General features: G+C 46.1%; 1 protein-coding gene across 1 annotated transcript in view; it reads right to left on the reverse strand.

Annotated features, from left to right (window-relative positions):
* Positions 1-1661: 1661 nt before the first annotated feature.
* The window catches only part of LOC8034065 (4-coumarate--CoA ligase 1), a 35133-nt gene continuing 16724 nt past the window's right edge, over positions 1662-20070 (reverse strand). Inside the window, exons 5-11 of the mRNA XM_029984097.4 lie at positions 17263-17440; positions 10065-10236; positions 8156-8256; positions 6905-7043; positions 6490-6617; positions 4430-4544; positions 1662-1860 (exon numbers count right to left, since the gene is read on the reverse strand). Of these exons, the coding sequence (XP_029839957.3) occupies positions 1724-1860; positions 4430-4544; positions 6490-6617; positions 6905-7043; positions 8156-8256; positions 10065-10236; positions 17263-17440 (970 nt within the window). The 3' untranslated portion in view covers positions 1662-1723. The remainder of the gene's footprint in view (positions 1861-4429; positions 4545-6489; positions 6618-6904; positions 7044-8155; positions 8257-10064; positions 10237-17262; positions 17441-20070) is intronic.

Below are 20070 nucleotides of genomic sequence, written 5' to 3' on the forward strand. Positions count from 1 at the left end.
TCATCCTGGCGCCCTAACCGTCAAACCTAAATTCCTCGTAGAGTTGTTCTCTGCAATTTTCCCAGCCTGACTGGCGCCAACCGCTAAGTTATTGCATCGGGCAAAAAGCGACAATTTTATACAAAGCGGCAAAACCCTCCATATACAGGCACATTCGGCTAAAAGCCGCAAGCAGCTGCAAGAACGAGCTGTCCCAGGGATCTGTCCGAGCAGACTTCCGAAATCCGAGACGTTTCTTAAAGGGGCGGTGCAACGATTTTCAGACTTCGGTCTAAGATTTCTGGAAGTTGCCCCCTGACACTTCTGAAGTAAAGAACAGAAAACCGATTTCGCCTGCGTGTCCTAGTTGTTGCGTAAAAAAAAAAAAAGATTGGCATTTCGGGCACCCCTCAACACACTCCCAGTCTTCAGGGTCCCACCTGGTCGCACTCCCAGTGACGTCATTCGGAGTGCCGTGTAGTTTCCCGTGTGCTATCTCGGAGGACGCTTCCCCTCCCTCTCTCTGCGTACATTAGCGGGCGCTATGCTGCAGCTTAGAGCCGAGCGAGGTCACGTAATCTTTCCGCCGTAGTTCCTTCGGCTGCCACTTGGGGCTGCAGGTGGTGGAAAAAGCTCGACTTTTGCTTTGCGATTATGCAGCGGAATCGCGACATTTTTAATGAAGGAAGTGTTTTCTCTATCCTCTGGGATACGATAAACAACGTAAAAATGACGAGATGCAAATTGTTTTAATCATAAAATCGCTGCACCACCCCTTTAACGACCGGCGGGGGAACCGCTCACGCATCTCGGCCGCTCTGCCCACGCAAACGCTCCCTCCAAAACGCCAACACCCACAAAGAAAGCTAAAAAAGCAATGCCGACGCAACTCTGGAAACTTCTAACACAAGAAAACACCCTAATAAATAAGCATGATTTCTATATACTTAACTATGATGGCCAATGCTCGTGACATGTGGCGAATGGATGAGGCAAGCGTTGACCATCATAGTCGGTGGCGTGTTAAGACACCACCACCTAGACAGAAGGCCTCCACACGCGTCATCATAGTCAGATCGATCGAGGCGAGAGATTGGGCACGAGTGCTGCGTCAGTGTTCGGCTGCGGCTCGTGGCCAATCAGCGTGTCGAAGGTCGGGCTCGGGTCAAATAGCCGACCGAGCGCGATCCGACTGTTATGACGTTTCATAGAAGAAGAGGAAACCATGCGGAGGCCTTCTGTCTAGGTGGTGTTGGTTAAGAACCCTGAGAAGCTGTCTGCTTTGAGCTGTTTGCCTTTGAAAACGCTTTGGCGCACGTGCAGTTAAAGCCCGACGGGAGGCAACCTGCGCGTGCTGGAGGTGGACCTTCTACTTGGTCCTTCACCTGTCACCGACCATTGGCTGCAATTACATGGATGCGACCGTAGCGCATCGAGTTGGGATTTCACGATTTTGATTGGTAGCAGTTGGGTAGAAGAGGAAGAAGTAAGAAGAGAGGCTGCGTGTGAATGGTCTCTGCTCGATTCGATGCACTACGATCGCATTTATGTAAACGTAGCCATTGCGAAGCTGTGGATGTTTATGAAACTGGAGCTGAGTTTTCCGACTTGGTCTGCATATTGATCGTTACTTTTATTTCATATACGTGACAAGACGATCAGATGCAGGAGTGGTAGTAATATCCCAATTATTCGGAATTGGGCACGCGGTAGCCGTCGGTGGCATGTGTCACATGAGCCCGGTCTACTGCCGCTCGTGCTTCGATTGCCGGAGCACCCACTCGGTCAGCTGCCGGCGGACCACCTTGCCGAGTCTGTTGCGTGGGATGGCATCTGTCAGTGTGACGCCACCTTTCAAGTGGAGGTATGGCGGCGCGTTTTCTGTAGGAGAAACATGTGGAAATTGTGAAAACGCACACACTGCAGGTTAAAGACCATCCCATCGCCTGAATGAATTGCTCAAGTACACAGACTTCCGTGAGATCTATTTCCAGAGTATCTGAAAAATGATATAATGGACCTTCCGCATAAAAAGACAGGCAAGATGGCTTCGACCACGCGCCGAAGTATATTGCCACGCGCGTCAGCGAGCAAGCGCGTGCGTGCCCGAGTGGTTACCGCGCTTGAATTTCGCGCGGAGGCCCAGGGTTCCATTCCCGGGAGTTACGCGTCTTTTGTTTATTCTTTCAGTTTAATGTTCTGTTAAATTCGAGATCACTATTGCTTGTTTGAGGTCCGAATCTTCTAGTAGCCGAACCTTCTACGCCGATTGTTCCAGAAGCCAACGCGGGTACATAAGGGGCTCCTCCGCGTGGCGAGCCGCAGTCAGTCTCGCCCCAGCGTTCGATCCTGCTGTTACTCCGACTTCGACGACCGCGATGCTCTGCTGTTATCTTCTGTTTCCTTTTCTTTTGGGCACAAGTGCGCCCTATTAAACGTTTCAGTTCTCTTTGTTAATCTTTATTTCGTCACCTCGTCATTCGTGACAATATACAACATCAGTAAAACTCTGGTGCAACTTACAGTTTTACGTTTCGGATGCCATGTCCTGTGTAATTCTATTTTATTTTAATTTTATTTTATCTGGCACGAAGCAGCCGGGCTAAATATATGTCCAAAGTACAAAACTGTCAAAAATCGATGATTCCACTTGTGGGAGAAACATAAAACGTTTTTTGACGCAAGGTCGGGAGCACTTTAGCTGGAGTAGCCGATTCTCGGGTTTCAGCGATTCTGGAATCGCGGTGTGATAAAAGACTTTTCTGCCTCGGTATTGGTTTACTCAATAATGCCAAATATGGTTTAACCTTACTCTGCTACAAGATAGGATGTTCAGTCATAGTATCACTCATAAGTCACAAAATGAAGTTCCCTAAGGCATCTTATATTGAACCACTTATATCTCTGCCGTAACATTCAAAGCACACTTTTATGTCAAGCATAACCCCAATAGTCCGCGAACCTTGCATCGAGCCTTTTAAGAAGCCGGGCGCTCGAAACAGTTTCACCGCTATTCCATTTGTGGCTTCCATTGCCGAAATACCACAGGGTGCCGTCTTTTTTCTGAGTGTACCAAAGTAGTCGGTGGACGTCTTTTATCAAAAACGATTTGCACACCTTTTAATGAACGTATCTTCAAACTATGTACACCTGCAGAGGGGCGCTGTCAAGGCGTAGTTATTTTCTTATTAAAATTAGACCAAGAAACTCGCCCAATTCAACGGCGTGCGCGTTCGCAGACGACTCAATTAGCGATGAATGTAACTTGTGCCACCATCTCCCGATAGACGTACGTAGCGAGCACACAGCAGAGTACGTCGTCTACTCGCTACGGCTATTGGGAGATGGCGCAACAACTTAGTTCATCGACTCGGTCGCCTACGAAAACATCCGCCGTTGACACTGGAGGGTTTGTTGGTGTCATTTTTTACAGTAAAATAACTACACTTATTCACTACCTAAATGCACATTCGGTGAAGATTTGAGGGTCTTGTGTCCAGACGCCAATTTTTTCCGGTTGGTTTAAAAGCGTGGGAGACACTTTGGCCACCGTATACTGTACAACAGGCAGAATCCGGTCTCGTTGTCACTTCTTCCAAGCCGCTGAATCTATTGCAGTCTTGTGATCTAAACTGCAATTTAATATTCCTCAGAAGTGCGCGTATACACTTGATTGAAGAAGGCTTGCATGTCGAAGCGGATAGCAAAACATGAAGTAGTGTCGTGCATCATCTGATTTGAGGGCGCATCGATAGGCAAGCCCAGAGTCAAGATTTTGCTCTAAATATTATTATATTAATAAAATATTATTAATATTATTTTATTCATCGATTCTTTAACCGTGAAATAGGGGTTCCCAAATATCGGTGGAGTTTGCTATCTCAATTCTGCGCGTGTCCCTGCATTCTCCCCCCCCCCCCCCCCCCCCAGACCCTTTCAATGTAACTTCCATTGAAGGTTCGTGTGATCATCTGTCATCTGGTTAAGAAGTCAATACGAAAAAAATAAAACACACCGAGATCGTGACTCACAGATGTTTTCAGGATCTGTAAAAGCCTGTCTTCTAATACATTGTTTGTTTGTTTTTTTGTGTTTTTTTAACAGTTTTATGAGCACGTTTGATGTTCACTTTATTTTGTTCACTGACTTCTCTATGCCTGTCGCCCTCTATATTCAGTAAACTGAATGCGCAAGACACAATGACTGTCGCACTCCACTCCCCCCCCCCCCCCCCCCTTCTTTTTTTTACTTCTTCGTTTTCTCTTTTTAGCAGATTTTCCGCCCATCGATATTAGGAATTGTTTTCAGGTAGCGTGCAGGAATAGATCGCTCTGGGTATCCCCGGTTCTCAGTTTCGAAACGTCTCTACCAACCCAAATCCTTTATGTTCTCCGAAGCCACGGCTAATAAGCCCAGCGAATTACGCGATATGTCAAAAGTTGAGACCTGCCTTCCATGAACTTGACGAAGTGGTCTTTTCCGACGTGATTGTTAGGAACAATGATGGCGTGTGGTAGCTGCTGCGCCTCTTTGTCTGGCACGCCCACCAGGGCGCAGTCCGCCACCTTCAAAAAGAACGCGCTTTCGTTACTCGAGGAAAATCAGAATTCCATGCAGGATGGTCAGCAAACTATCAACCACGAAACAGCAAACGTTTGTACCACCACGTGATTCAAAGGGATTGTTGGTTGTTTGAGGGGGCCCCATAAATCGGTTTCTTAACATATCGGACTAGGATTTACCACAAAGATGACTGAATGTGGTGGATTTTGTGGATCAAAATACCAGGAAACACACTTACTTGAGTAAAAAATTTAGAAAACAAGAACTCGAAATCCCTACCTGTGGCGTCCGTCTGCTAATGAAATGTGTCTGATTGGCACAGCAGCCATGAGATAGCGGCACGTAAGATTGCAGGCGACCGCAACGGGCGCTTTCCTCGACTTCGGCAATCGCTGATGATGTACGTTTCTGAGCCAGAAGAAATAGGCTATTTTTCCGTGCCAATGGTAAGTGTATGATTATTTTATTCTTAAGAGTAAAACATAACAAATTAACACAACACAATAAGAAGAAAACCATACAGATGTGTTGTTTATTGATATCTTGCCGTCATTTGTTAGCTGTTGCGGCAGTCAGACGTCTTTCGTTAAGAGACAGTTGCCCTAAACTGGGATTTCGAGTTCTTGACTTGTACTTTTTAACACGGGTAAGTTTCTTCAAAGAAAGTTTGATACACAAGAACAACTGCCTTTGGGCACCTCTGTGATAAATCCTAGCGCGATATGCTAAGAAACCGATTTATGCGGTATCTTTAAACATCCAACAATATGTTTGACTAACGCGGTAGATAAGGGAAGACTAGACCCCCTGCCACCTGTAGTACCTGCAGAATCCCCAAGCTCTGGACCCTCAAGGATCTACTTTTGGCCGTTGTACTGGAAGCCGTCAGACGTGGCCAAATGACTTTTATATTATAATTAAACTACAATGGCAATTATTTCGTAGCGATGTTTTCAAAGATAATAAACCAAAATTTCGTCAAAAATCTAGTAGTAATAAAATTACTGTTGTATTAATTTTAGACAAATGATGACGCTTATTTAAAGTTTCTGTCATTCTTCAGGCATTAGCATAACAGAGCTATTCGTTTTTGGAGATAATGTACATGACATAAAACATGCCCCTTTTTCGGCGCGATTAAGATCATCGTAGGGATTCCATCAAACAAGGTTTAGAGCACTTTTCTACCGTTGCATTGTAACACTGCTTCGTCTAGGATTCAGCACACGTATAATAAACCCTACAATACAAACGTTGATTTGTCTGCTCTTTTCCAATGTTAAGAAAATGTCTCACTCATGTGTGCTAACTTAGGGTGTGACTGTGTTTGATTTTTTATTGGATTTGTGTGGGTCACTGTGGGTGTACTCGTATTTAGGCCCAACGGCTGTTTGGGAACACGCAATAAACGCATGATTGATTGATTGATATCTTTTTGTTAAATACATAAGTTAACATTTAACAACGTGCTACACTGGTGCTACATTTCTAAGGGGCTTGGAACCAGTCAAACTGTTTGTAAACAGATTTTTTCCCATAACTCCCCCAACAATGTGTTTTTGGGAAAATAAAGAAAATTATTAATATTATTACTATTATTTCTGACTTCGGTGTGGTTCGGCGTGGTTGCTTTTCTTCTTCCTCACATGTTGTTTGATATGCCCTTTGTAATACCTTCATTAACTCACAATAAATGTTTATCGTGACTCTTAAGTCTATAGCATATCCTAAACCTTTCGAAGTTTGACTCCAAATTCAGTCTTCTCCTGTCCCTCTTGTCAAAATTGTTTTCTGATAGGTTCTGTCCACTTCGTCGCCTGCCACAAAGCTTAGAAAGTTAATAAATAACAATACTACAAAACGTAACTACATCACTGATATTTTATTTTAGTGCTACAATTGATGCCTCCACTGTCCGCAATTCATCCGAAGCTGGCAATAGCTTACCTCGCGACATTGCAGCAGGATGGTTTCAACATCAGCGGGTGCCACCTTCTCACCGCGGATATGAATCAACTCGCTCATGCGTTGTACCAGGTAGAGCCAGCCTTGCTCGTCGCTGTAGCACTGATCACCTGCGCCAAGGAACAGCCCCCTGTCGAGTGCTTCTCTGACGGGGCTTCTTTTTTTGCTTCTTAAACCAAATGGTTAACTCCTAGAATATCTTGATTTCGCACTCGCGTTAAAAAAAGACCGCCGCGCGAGTACTGCGTCGGCCTTTGGCTGCAACTCGTGCCCTAGCTGAGGGAACACGACTTTCAGCCGATCGCTGACGTAGCGCTTGCGCCCTCGCCGACTGTTTTCTAGACGCTACTGGATGGCCTGGCCGGCCAGACCACGAAAGCACGTGAACGGGCCCTACCCGTGCCCCACCAGCCGTCGGCATCGGTGACGGGCTTGTCGAAGAGAGGCCAGTATCCCCGCATCAGCCCTGGTCCTCGCAGCATCAGCTCGCCCCGCTCACCAGGACCCAGCACCTCTCCGGTCTCGGGATCTCGGATCTGAGAGCGGAGCGCGTCACCCGTTATCCGAGTAGCACGTGGCGTACACGGTGCATGCAGCGCTCGGCGACAGCGCGAGGGCTAATGTGAGCCGCTGAAGCTCAAATCCGTTGTATAAATGATGAAAATAATCCCTGAACAAGGGGAAAAAGAGGGTCAAAGGACAAACAGAAATCTCCAAAGGAGATTTGTGTTTGTCCTTTGTCTTTGGCCAATTGGCCAAAGACTCGGCCCGACCCAAGGGCTAACCCCAGCACAGGAAGGTCGGCTTTAACTTACTGGCGAACTATACACAAGATCGGGGTCACATCACTTCATCTAGTTGGACCATAATCGCCTACCCCAACACTTCATAGCCCACACATCCCTACCCCCTTTACCTCGGGATAACTCGGTAAAGGCAGGTGATCTCCTCAAAAAATAAAGACATGTTTTTTTCTCACTCACTCAGTAACCAAAATAGCGTTTGAATCAGCTGTGCAAATTGACCAGTGTTCTTGGACCACTAATCTAGAGCAATCAGCGTCTATCACGGAGCTTACACGAATCTAAGCCGGTGCAACTTTCGTCAATGTCTAAACGAGCAGGTGTTCAGCACTTTTCTTTACGTGGGCAGCGCGAGATTTTGTTCCAAGTGTCCCCATCATGGCGAAAAAATGGCCCAGTAAACAATTTTAAAGTTTGTGATGTAGCAGCGAAAAGAAGCGCCTCTAAAGAATGGCCAAAATACATACAATGAAAGGGCAAATTGTGGTGATGCAGTGTGACCACGATCATCATATCTATATTCCTGGAAAAAGTGCAATTACATAGCAGTTCTGGAATCTAATTTGTATGGCACGATTCATTTTACTTGATCTTTCGTGGGGAAAACAACTTGCACGTTATGCGTTAGGTCACAGTCTCAGTGTCGTGTTAATGGTTACGCAGGTCCCTGCATGAACCTCTCGCTTGAGGGACAGACACTTTGACAAGAAGGTGAGCGAAACCCGCTTCCTATTAGCCCTTTAGCAAAACCTATTTCCACTTCTGAATCAACGACTTTTACTTGACAAAAGCAAAACGCACACACAAAAGCACTCTCCTCGACAAAGTATAAGTAGGAGACGTACCATAGCCTCGAGTCCTGCGCCCAATTGGCCTATGGACGTGAAGTTGGGCGGCTTCCCGTAGCTACCCGCAGTGGCAAAGAGGACCTCCGTTTGGCCGTACACTGCGGACAGCGTCCATGGAAGGGGGACACGAGGATAAGGGAGTTTTCGGAAACCGTATTTCGCCCTCCGGTAATGCACATGTGCGCCTCTAGCGTTATCTGCAGGCTAGAACACATCAGAGAAAAGTGTGCACATTCGTGTGGAATTTGGTGCGTCGCATATAAAGACAGTATATCAACCTTAACAAAAAAAAAATCAAGTTTGGTGTAGAATACGGTTAAGAAAAAGGAAAATACTTGCAACGTTAATAATTGCAGAAATGCACCTCTCGAAATTATTGCCTTTCAAACGGTTTGCACAGCTCGAAGGCACAGTCAATAGGGGAGTGATTCAGATGTTGCAAGTGGTTCACGGTGTCTGTATATGTTAACTCAGCGTATCTGGAAACCGTGTCTGGTGCATGTTGCATGTTAACTGTATATGTAGAAAGCCGCACTTGAAGAATTCACAAAATACTTGTTTTCTTGCGGTATCGAAAGGGCCATCTGAAAGAAGAGTAGCTTTCAGGTGGCATTCTCTCCCTTCGCCTTGCGTAAGCTAAACTAACCTATTCGAAAAACAACCTTTAGGATATATAAACATTTCCTTTGAGCGGCGCACCTTGCTACAACTGTTTGCACGTAGATAGCTGAACTGATCGAAAAAGCTTGTGGCCCCCTAAAGCAAGCTGCCTTCGCAATAACACAATATGACCTGTTATCTAAAGGCTGGCTCACAAATTTGCGCTAGAGTGTGACCGACTGCCTTACTACCACCCTGAATACTTACGACAGGAGGACAAACTGACACACTAGCGCAACCTCTCGATAGCCGCAAATACTTCCCGTTATATGCGTATAACTATAACTGAAGGTTTTGCTGTTTTTGAAGGGGCCGTGCAACAATAGTAGCAAGGTTTTTTTTTTTAATTTTATTTAGCTTAGTTCATTGGCACTAGTGAAACCCGAAAATACAATTTTATGATCGTCTATGGAAAATATAATTTTCCACAGAAGACCATAGACCATTTTTGTATGGGACGCCACTGACCAAGGAATTCCTTTGTTGCGGTATAATTTAAAGGACAAAAGCAAGCGTTTTCTTTCAATCTCTCCTTCACAGAACTTGGTGACGTAGCTAGAGGGTCGAAGTATCCTCCAATGGCTATATTTGAATGTGGTACATAGGTCAAACCCGAACATTGCGTGAGCACTGGGTTCGGGCTCTTGATAATCAATAGCTCGAAAAGCATTCGAGGTGTCCCGTGTCCAATCGCTGCAATGACGACAATAGCCGAACCATAACAATCTCTTAAAGTCGGCGCGTGTCTTGTGCTTTGCCAATCCAAGTGCTATGCTATGATCAGCTTTGGCGGCAAATAATGGGCTCCAGATCACGTTGCCGCTTGTTCTTGCTGCGAGTTAAGCAGGTGAACACTGCTCGTTCTTCTTTAATCTTTTTCCTACTACTTCTGGTGTCTGTGGTGAAAAACTAACCAGCGCCAAAGGTGCCCCGTCACGGCGCTCGTGGTCTCTGTGTTTCTGCTGTCCCCGGCTAAACCGATCGCGTGCCGTGTTTCTGCGCTAAATATTTCTGTGCGTGATTGGTGCGGACGGTGCTATAGCAAATCCACAAGACGACGAGCGCCATGACGATGCACTTTTCTCGCTTCTCCCGACGGATTGTATACGGCGGTTGCGGTAGGACTTGGTGTGAAACGAACCGTATGTAGCCTCGTCGACGGATACCTCGATGGCTGCAGCCCGAGCGCGCAGCGGTGACAATCAGGAGGCCGCGGCCATGGATGTCTCGGAAAGCAGTCACTTACGCTGAGTGAAGCTCGTCAGATGGAGTCTGTCGTAAAGCGCCCTGGCAATGTCCGTGGAGATGTGTGTCGCGGCCGTGGTCAAATGCTGTAGCGAGCTAAGGTCGTAGCTGTCGAGGTGCGGGTGGGCGAGCAGCTTCTGCGCCACAAACGGCACCGTGCTCAGCGCCGTCGCCTGGTGTTAGGATGGACAAGCATAGCCCTCGTTAGATTCTGGGCAAGTCAAAAAGTAAAGATCCGCGACTTTGAACCACGGTGTATGAAGAAGTGACAGCGATAGGGCTATCGATGGCACTTCAATGACTGAGTACGAAGCTATGTTGTGTGTGATAGAGTAAACGAAGTGTTACTACGTTCTATAACATCCCTGTTATTGAGCTTAGTAACATCTTTATGTACTCGATCAAACACACAACGCAGCGCTATGGTTACTGAAGTATATGTAGGAAAGACAACACACTGTGCGCAATACTACGCTAGAAACTTTGATCTGAGGGACAGAGCGGCAGTGGCAGCAGGTTACGCTGGAACCTAAGCAACGCTTTTTCGTCATTGCAGGTTGGTACTATTTTGCTTTGTACAAACTGATATTTATCTTTACCATCTGCTACTGCTGCTGCTGCTGCTGCTGTTTTGTTCCTGCTGTAATTCTTGCTGTTATTTCTTGCTGTGTTGCGATACTTGACAGATGCTCCAACATGGCAGATGACTCAAAAAAAAAAAATCTGTCTACATTGCAGTCAAGCCTTTCCGGAAATAGGCTCGCAAATCACATGCGTAGAGTGCCAGTACTCTTACCATATAGGTACTTGTTCTGGCGTCCTGGAAGAGTCACGTGATGCTTCACGTAAAACCTGGCGCTGCCAGACATGTAAAGTAGCCAAGTCTCGAGGCAGTCAGAGCAGCAAACAAAACAAAGATCTAGATGTAGCTGCTATGCTGGTCAGCATGAACGCTAAACTAGACATCATATTAAACTTAAAAGAAACAGCGGATGCCATGGAACAATCACTTCAGCACATGTCAGCAAAATATGATGCAGTGCTGAAGCAAATGGATGAACACGACGGGGAAATAAAAAAAACTGAAAAAAGGGCGGCGCATTTGGAAAAAAACATAACCAACAGCGGAGATTGACAGGTTAATACAAAAGTTCACCACCTTGAATGGAGGAGCCGCATCAAAAGCTTGAAATACACTGGATACCCATGAGCGAACAGAAAAACCTTTTGGCTAAGATAAATGACCTAGCAAAGCAACTGGAAGTGCCCGACTTGACAGCAGATCAAATCATGGCCTTGCATCGGCTTCCCTCGCGCCCTGATAAGATACTCGGAATTTCGGTTCGCTTTTCAAATCAAGCAACTGGGATCTGTGGCTCGAGAAACGAATGAACTTAAAGCGAATTCGTAGCAAAGCATACATCTTGGAAAACTTGACAAACCAGGAAAAAACACTTCTTTGGGAAACGAGAGAATGGGCAAGGGCAAGGCGGTACCAATACGTTTGGTACAAACATGGTACCAATACGTTTGGTACAAACATGTCATTCATAGCAAAAGAAAAAAAAACTACGCTGCTGGTAGTTTTTTTTTCTTTTGCTATGAATGACAAAACTCTTTCGTTAAAAACTGAAATCAGACTTGTTTTCTTCTTTCTTTATTAAATGACAAAAGAATTGGAGATGTTGGCTGCCAATTCGTTTTGTCATTTAATAAAGAAAGAAAGAAGAAAAGAAGTCTGATTGTTTTGTATTCAAGAACTTGTTTCCAAGATCCAACCTAAAGTGCAACTTTCTTTCACCCAAATGTGCAATCGATACGGAATAAATATGATGACTTAAACATATTTTTGGACGGGTTTAATTTTCTTTTTGATGTTATTACGCTCAGAGAAACATGGTAAACAATATTGAAGAAGTAGATAGGCTTGAGAATTACGAAATATTTAGTGCAAACAGAACCAATAAAGTAGGTGGCGAAGTATGTATACACGTAAAAAGAGGTCTTGAGTGCACACCTTTAAGTGACTTTACAGCTATTACAAGTGATTATGAAATACTAACTTTACAACATGGAAAAACTGTTTTTGTTTTCTGTCGTCTATCGCCCGCCAAGTGGTAATTTCTCCTCCTTTCTTGAGTCTCTCCACGTGTATTTTAAGTTTCTTGGTGAAAACAAATTGTCTGTCTGTTTTGGAGGTGATATTAACATAGACATGCTTGCGTCCTCCTCACATAAAATTGAAGTATTGACTTTATATCAGTCACACGGACTCTTCAACGTTATTTCCCAGCCTACTCGCTTTAAACCCCGAAATACGGCGTTGTTGCATTTATTTTTAACAAATATTTCAGAAACGGACATAGTTGCTGGAGTGGTTGGGGAAACTATTAGTGACCACCTTCCAATATATATGCTTGCAAATGTAGACTACAGCTTCAAAAATATTTGTGATGATCAGATCTATTTTAGAAATATAAGCGCTAGAAACCTTGATCTTTTTTAACAACATAAGTTCCGAAGTCTGGAGCGCGGTGCTGTCTAGCGTGTCTGCTGACGAAGCCTTTAATTTTTTTTCTTGAAAGGTTTAAAATTATTTATGATCGCTGATTTCCCTATGAATTTCATAGGGTTCCTCGAAAGTTTTGTAAGCCCTGGGTTACAGGAAACAAAAAAATATAAATAACAAAAATAATCTCTACCACAGATTCGTGCACACTAAAGATGTTAACATCTTGGTTGCATTTAAGAAACTTAGAAATCAGTTAACAAAAATGTTAAGGCAGGCTAAACGCGTGTATTTCAATAATTTATTTCAATATGACAGATGATCCGACGTAGCGTAGAAAAAAGTACATGAGTTAATAAAACAAGGGTGGCATGCAGATGAAGTAACAGATGTAAAAATCGAAGGTGTCGTCGTAGAAGGGGTTGCTTTGGCCAAAAAGTTTAGTGATCATTTTGCTACACTTGTCCAGAGTGTACACTGTGCGGATGCCGTTAGGTATGTCCAGAAGGTTTCACATAGTATGTTTCTGTTTTCAACTGACGAACATGAAGTATTTTCTGTTCCCCAAAGCTTAAAAAAATAGTAAGAGCTCCGATATATATGATTTTCTAATTAAACCTATCAAGCATGTTTTCGGTCGGCTGTTCCTTGCTTAACACATATTTTTAATCTAGCGATTGAGAACGGAACTTTCCCCCAGAAAATGCAGGTAGCAAAGGTATCTGTGCTATATAAAGCTGGAGATAAAAACAACCCCGAAAATTATAGACCAATTTCTGTTTTACCGATATTTTCAAAAGCTCTAGGAAAAATAATACATCACAGGCTGTATAGTTTCTGCGAAAAGTTTTCTATCTTAACGCCCTGTCAATACGGATTTAGGAGGGGTTTCTCTACCGAACTTGCATTATTAAAACAAAAGGAATTAATTTTAAACAATATTAAAAAAAAGTTATTAACACTAGGAATATTCAGATTTTTCAAAGGCGTTTGACCGGATCAATCATGACACATTACTTCAAAAGCTGCATCTTTATGGCATTCGTGGCGTTACTCTATATATGATTAGAAGTTATCTTAGTTATCGATTCCAGTGTGTTGAAATAAATAAAAAAAAATCGGATCTTAGGAAACAGACTGCCGGCGTACCGCATGGGAGCATTCTGGGACCACTTCTTTTTAATTTATACAACAATGACATCGTAAATATTGATAAAAATGTAAGTCTCATTATCTACGCTGATGATACCAGTATATTCTTTTCAGGTGATGATGCTGATCAGATTATAAGTGCCGCAAATATTTTTTTGGAAAAGTTAAATGCCTGGAGAAATTTATATTCATTAAAATAAATGCCAGTAAAACAAAAGCCGTATTATTTAGATCACGAAATACAAACTGTTTCTATATGTCCATTCTTTCTCTTGGAACACACTGTATAGGTATAGTTGAAAGCGTAAAAGTTTTTCGAATTATATTTAATCAATACATGTCATGGGACGAGACTGTACAAAAGACACGTCAAAAAATATCAAGAGTTATAGGTATAATGTACAAATATCGCCACATCATCCCGATCGCGGTTATGCTACTTTTACATAATTCCCTCTTTTACTCAAAATATAATTATTGCTTCTTGGTATGGGAAAATTTTACAAAAAAAAATTTACACTTTACAAAAAAAGCTTTTCGCATTATATGTAATACTGAGTATGATAGTCATACTAGTTCATTATTTAGTAAATTGAATATTGTACAGATTCCTAATCAATATTACTATAAACCTTTGCTTGCATTGAAAAGGTCTTTTTTTGCCAGAAAGAAAATGTATTCATGTCTATTTACAATCTTAGGATGAGAGAGGTTGCCTATGAAACTAGGTCTGTAGACACATGGTTAGTGCCGCACTCCAGAACGAACTACGGTGATCAGACGTTGAAATATATAGTACCTTGTTTTTTAAATCCCCTGAGTGAACTGAATGTAAAAGTTTTGAATAAAACCATAAAAAAATGTACGTTCCATGTTTGTAAGGGAGTGCCCCTAGAATTTGTAAACTTGGCTAAATCAATTACTTTTCCCCCTTCCCCCCTCCCCCATCTAATGTTGTTTATTTTTGCGCTATTAGTGTGATGGTGAAAAACACATCATGTGTATGTACAAGCTGTCCTCTTTCGCTGCTGTGGGGAGGCAGAGGCTCTCAAGCAACAACTGAGTTGCCTTTTTCTCTGTCTCTCCTTTCCAAACGGACAGAAATAAAGAGTGTGAGTTTGAGTTTGAAATCGGGACGACAGTTGTACCGTTACGACTGGTGGGTCAGCCTGAGTTCTACGGTGAGGAATGTGTAGTGGCGTCCCGGCCGCCAACCAGGGAAGGCACTGTCGCCTGGCAAGAGCCAAGTGCGAGCGCTTTGCCTGACGTCACGGGACAGTGCAAGGCCCATGACGTCAGGCGAAGCGTTTCACTGCGAGCGCACGTGAAACGAAGTTTTCTGCCTGGCGCAATGCCGATGCCGTGAATGCAGCTGGGAAGTCCCCACTGAAATGTTGGAACCCTGGAGAGTGGGGAAACAGAAGGACACCTCGCTGCACCCTCACATTAAGTCCCCACAACAGCTATCGCAGTAACAATAGACCGATCGCACCAAGCGCTCGGCGCATGCGTGGCGTCGCCATAACTTTAGTTCACAGAAAGCGAACGGCCCTCTCGTGCTTTCTCGTGCTCCAGGCGCGCAGAGCTCCAGCGAAGTTGTCGCACGTGCAGAAAGACTAAAGTTCCCTCGATGCACTGCGGCAGCGGTGGCGTAGTCAAACTGGCTGGTGACATCGGTCTATTTGCGAGACAGCAGTAAAAAGGGGGCTCGAAGGGGTAACCAGGCATGTTTTATTGCAACACGTCTGTGCTGCAACAAAACTTCGTGCTTTACCATGTTTGCACTGATCAATATTAAGGCTGGTTCGCACAACCATTTTTTTTTATCTTTTTAAGTTAAGTTACGTTACGAGAGCTGGCGCACAATTCACCAGGACATCTGTGCTTCATATTAAACATGGCTACCGGTTCAAGGAGATTGCCTGGCACGCGACATTCGAGAAACGAATATTTTTGTAACTTATACGTAACGTAAAAGTCGTTAGAAAACGGTGCTGTGTGAACCAGCCTTCTATTGGCCCGTTCATTCACTGCAGTTTCTGTACCATTTTACAAGTGCAGCCTAACAACGTAAAGCACATGTCGGAAGTACATTTCCTTACACCGGATGTGCCTGCATTTTCTGCCCCGGTGTACACTGTTTATTATAAATCGAATGACTCTAACATTTAATGTGCGTTTCGTAGTATCCTCTTTTACCTATAAGCTAAGGAGACACTAGACAGTGATAGTTCGCCAAACCACCCTTGCGTTTTAAGTATTGAAGTAGAGGCCGTGTCTTTTGATTGTGATCATCCTTGTCCGAGTGCGCGTTTTTCTGACCCTCGTTTGGTGGTACCAGCACTTCGTTTCTTGTGACGGGACATACAGCGCCCCTTGCAATTGCAGTCCACGGACGGTGGCATTGTATTTTACATAACGCAGCAATGAACGCGTGCACAAATTCACCTGTGCCATAAGACCTTCGATCATCGGCAGTAATTTCCCGATGCATTTCACTCTGTAAATATGCTTCCGTCAATAAGAAAATAATCCACCAACTCATTGAGCAGATGGGTCAGGCCAACACTTCGGAGGTTACAAGACTGGAGGGCGAACATTTCTACGTCACCTATACTCCGTCTCACTAAAACCGTGCAGTACAGCCAAAGCTACAGGGCAGAGAGAGTATGCCAACCTGTTCAGGAGGAGGGAAAGGAGCAACGTGACAGAAGGGCTCGCATTCCCAGTTCCTCCTTTCCCTCCTCTTGAACAGGCCGGTATACACTCTCTCCCCTGTAGCTTTCGGTGTTGGTGAGACGTAGTACAAAAACGCGGCGCGTATCGAACACGAATGCTGCGTCAGCGTTCTGCTGGGACTCGTGTCCTTCCTGATTGAAGACGAGTCTGAGCCAAATGCTGACACAGCAGTCGTATTCAATCCACTCACCGTGTTCGCCTTCTTAGGTGACGGAACTTCAGCCCTTACGGGACATTCAGCACTTCAGCACTTACAGGGCACATCACTTATGGAGAAAAATACGGTGGCACATCTTCTCTACTTAGGATCCCTTGTCGAAGCTAGATATTTTGTATCGGTGGCCGGGCAATGTTTCGCGCTTAGTTGTCTCCGTGATCTGTAGCCGCTGCTGTTGCTGAGAACAATAACGACGCCTGAAGCAGCTGTCCCCTTGCGCTGCGTGGGATTTTCTAGTTTGGACTCCGGGACAACGCGAACTCTTAAAAACGTCTGTGAGTTCAATTTTCCGCAGAAGACAATGGCACCCGAGCATGGCAAACAATGGAAGATCCCCAGACAACGACAATGCTTATCATACAATTAAATGTAAGGAATGTGATGTGCGCAGGGGTCATTGAGCTAGACGTTTCTTATGCTCACATGTAATTGTTTTAAAGTCTAATTATATTGTGAATTTCGTCATTCGCTGGAGTCCTTCTATTGCCCTCCGTAATTAAAAGTCTCCGCTCCATAAAAAAAAAAAAGAGAAAAACACAATTCAGGTTATTGAGCCATCACGCGCTTCTTTCTGTCGCCCACCCGGTATTTCTGAAGAGCCTCGAGGAGGGTTTCCGTGCTGGCCTGGTAGTGGAGGAAGACTGTCGAAGCGCCCTGGACGATTCCCTTGCACACGCAGACCATGAGCGCGTACATGTGGCTCAGCATGCTCGTGCACACCAGCACGTCTTGCTCGTCCAGCGACAGCTGATCCGGGTGCCTGCGCAGAGCAATGGACCAGCTTGTGCAACCAGCAGGTGAGACGCGCTTCGCTTGGTACAGGCCACTAAAACGCTTTTCATTTATTAAAGACCGTGCCGCGCCAACATTTCGTGATTTATTAAAAATAGACGACACCACAATATTTTCATCCTTACGTTGGACTCAAATTTAGCTTCAGTGCCCCTCTAAGTTATCGAGTGTGGGACTCAAGCATGCCATTTGAAATGCAATTAAGAGCCCCGGGTTCGAAAAAAAAAAGTGAATGCCGTTTGCAATTCCCTGTAACGCCGGTTAGAGCGCAGCTCTTGAGGAGGAAGATGGAAGCGTACTGAGGGATAGGTGACTCCTTGAGGTCACGTGACCAAAGGGGGCTTGAGTGACCTGAGGGGGGTCGCGTGACCTGAAGGGGTCACATGAGTCACGTGACCTCTGGGGGTCACACGACTTCAGGGGGTCACGTGACCTCAGGGGTCACGTGGCCTCAAGGGGTCACGTGACTTCACGGGGTCACGTGACATCAAGGGGTAACGTAACCTCAGGGGGGTCACGTGACCTGAAGGGGTCACGTGACCTCAGGGGGTCACGTGACCTGAGGCGGGTCACGTGACCTGAGGGGTGTCACGTGACCTCACGGGGTCACGTGACCTCAACGTGTCACGTGACCAGAGGCGGGTCACGTGACCTGAGGGGGGACACGTGACCTGAGGCGGGTCACGTGACCTGAGGGGGACACGTGACCTGGGGGGTCCCGTGACCTGGGGGTCCCGTGACCTGAGGGGAGTCACGTGACCTGAAGGGGTCACATGACCTTAGAGGGTCACGTGACTTCAGGGGGTCACGTGACCTTACGGGGTCACCTTACGGGGTCACGTGACCTCAAGGGGTCACGTGACCTCAAGGGGTCACGTGACCTAAGGGGGTCACGTGACCTGAGGCGGGTCACGTGACCTGAGGCGGGTCACGTGACATGAGGGGGGTCACGTGACCTGAGGGGGTCACGTGACCTCAAGGGGTCACGTGACCTGGGGGTCAAGTGACCTCGCGGTTACGCCGACGCCGACGCCGACGCCGCTCAGGCTGGAAACGGGCCCCTAAGAGCTGCGCTTTAAACACACGTGGCAATATTATAGATCGTCAATCACCTCTGGTTCAATCTCTAGGGGTGCTATTCTGGTCGCAAACGGGTACCTTTCGAGTTGTGACGTATCGAGAAAGAAGGGGCGGAGCCTCAAACTAGAATGATTCTTATTTGAGGCTCCGCCCCAACGTTCGGGTTCACGCACGTGGTCAGTTAGAATTTGACGATCCCCCTACGTCGCGATGACGTGTCCACGCAGTTGGGACGCAGAGGTCCCTGCATTTCCCCCTGTTCTTTTAGAGCGCAGCTCTTAGGGGCCCGTTCCCGGCTTGAGCGGCGTCGCCGTCGGCATTGGCGTCGCCGTCGGCGTCGGCGTCGGCGTCGGCGTAACCAAGGTCATCCCAAGGTCACGTGACCCCCAAGGTCACGTGACCCCTCCCAAGGTCATCTCAAGGTCACGTGACCCCACGTGACCCCCTGAAGGTCACGTGACCCCTCGAGGTCACGTGACCCCTTCCAAGGTCATCTCAAGGTCACGTGACCCCAATATGACCCCACGTGACCCCTTGAAGGTCACGTGACCCCCAAGTCACGTGACCCCTCTGAGGTCACGTGACCCCAGAGGTCACGTGGTCGCCTCCCCAAGGTCACGTGACCCCCCAGGTCACGTGACCCCCAAGGTCACGTGACCCCTTCCAAGGTCATCTCAAGGTCACGTGACCACACGTGACCCCCAGGTCATGTGACCCCTCTGAGGTCACGTGACCCCTCTGAGGTCACGTGACCCCCCGAGGTCACGTGACCCCTCCAGGTCACGTGACCCCAAGGTCACGTGGGGGTCACCTTTGGGGTCACGTGGCCTTGAGGTTACCCCCAGGTCACGCCTCCCCGAGGTCACGTGACCCCCTCCCCGAAGTCACGTGACACCCCCCCGGAGCATATTAAAGAATGAGGGGAGGAGGAGGAGAAGGGGGAGGGGTCTACCCTCCCCTCAGTACCCTTCACTCCTCCTCCTCAAGAGCTGCGCTCCAATTCGGCGTTACAGGGATTTGTAAACGGCTTTCACTTTTTGTTCTCTTCTTTCTTTCCTCCGGGAGTTAAAGCTAGTGAATAACGAAGAAAACCCGGAAAATGGAAGGAAACAGAGAAAGATAATATTATCCTTTTATAAAGTACGAAAGGTTATTTCAATAATCATGACATAAGCTAAATTCAACTTGTTTCGCGAAGTCTTTCGCTACGGTGTTTCAAAATAAACTTGGCGAAAACCGCGGTAACGACCTTGGAGCGCGCTCAACTAGAAACCAGGTGACACGAAGGCAAAGACGACTGAAGCATCGTTAGTATAACGCAGGCAACCAGTCAGCAGCATGTGCTCGGTTACACTCCATGGAGGTCCGATCGCATCCGATGTAGCCAAAGAAACAGCGTCCAAAGTGCATCGGCCCGACGCCGATCGTCTCTGCGCGTCTGCTGTCAACGTCTAAATCAATCCATAGCCTCCTTTGTACCGTCGAAGCCTGGCAGACCGCCCCTAGAAGCGGCGGCCG

Source organism: Ixodes scapularis, unplaced genomic scaffold, assembly GCF_016920785.2.
Source record: "Ixodes scapularis isolate PalLabHiFi unplaced genomic scaffold, ASM1692078v2 PGA_scaffold2__306_contigs__length_199485367, whole genome shotgun sequence".
In the NCBI taxonomy this organism is placed as follows: Eukaryota; Metazoa; Arthropoda; class Arachnida; order Ixodida; family Ixodidae; genus Ixodes; species Ixodes scapularis.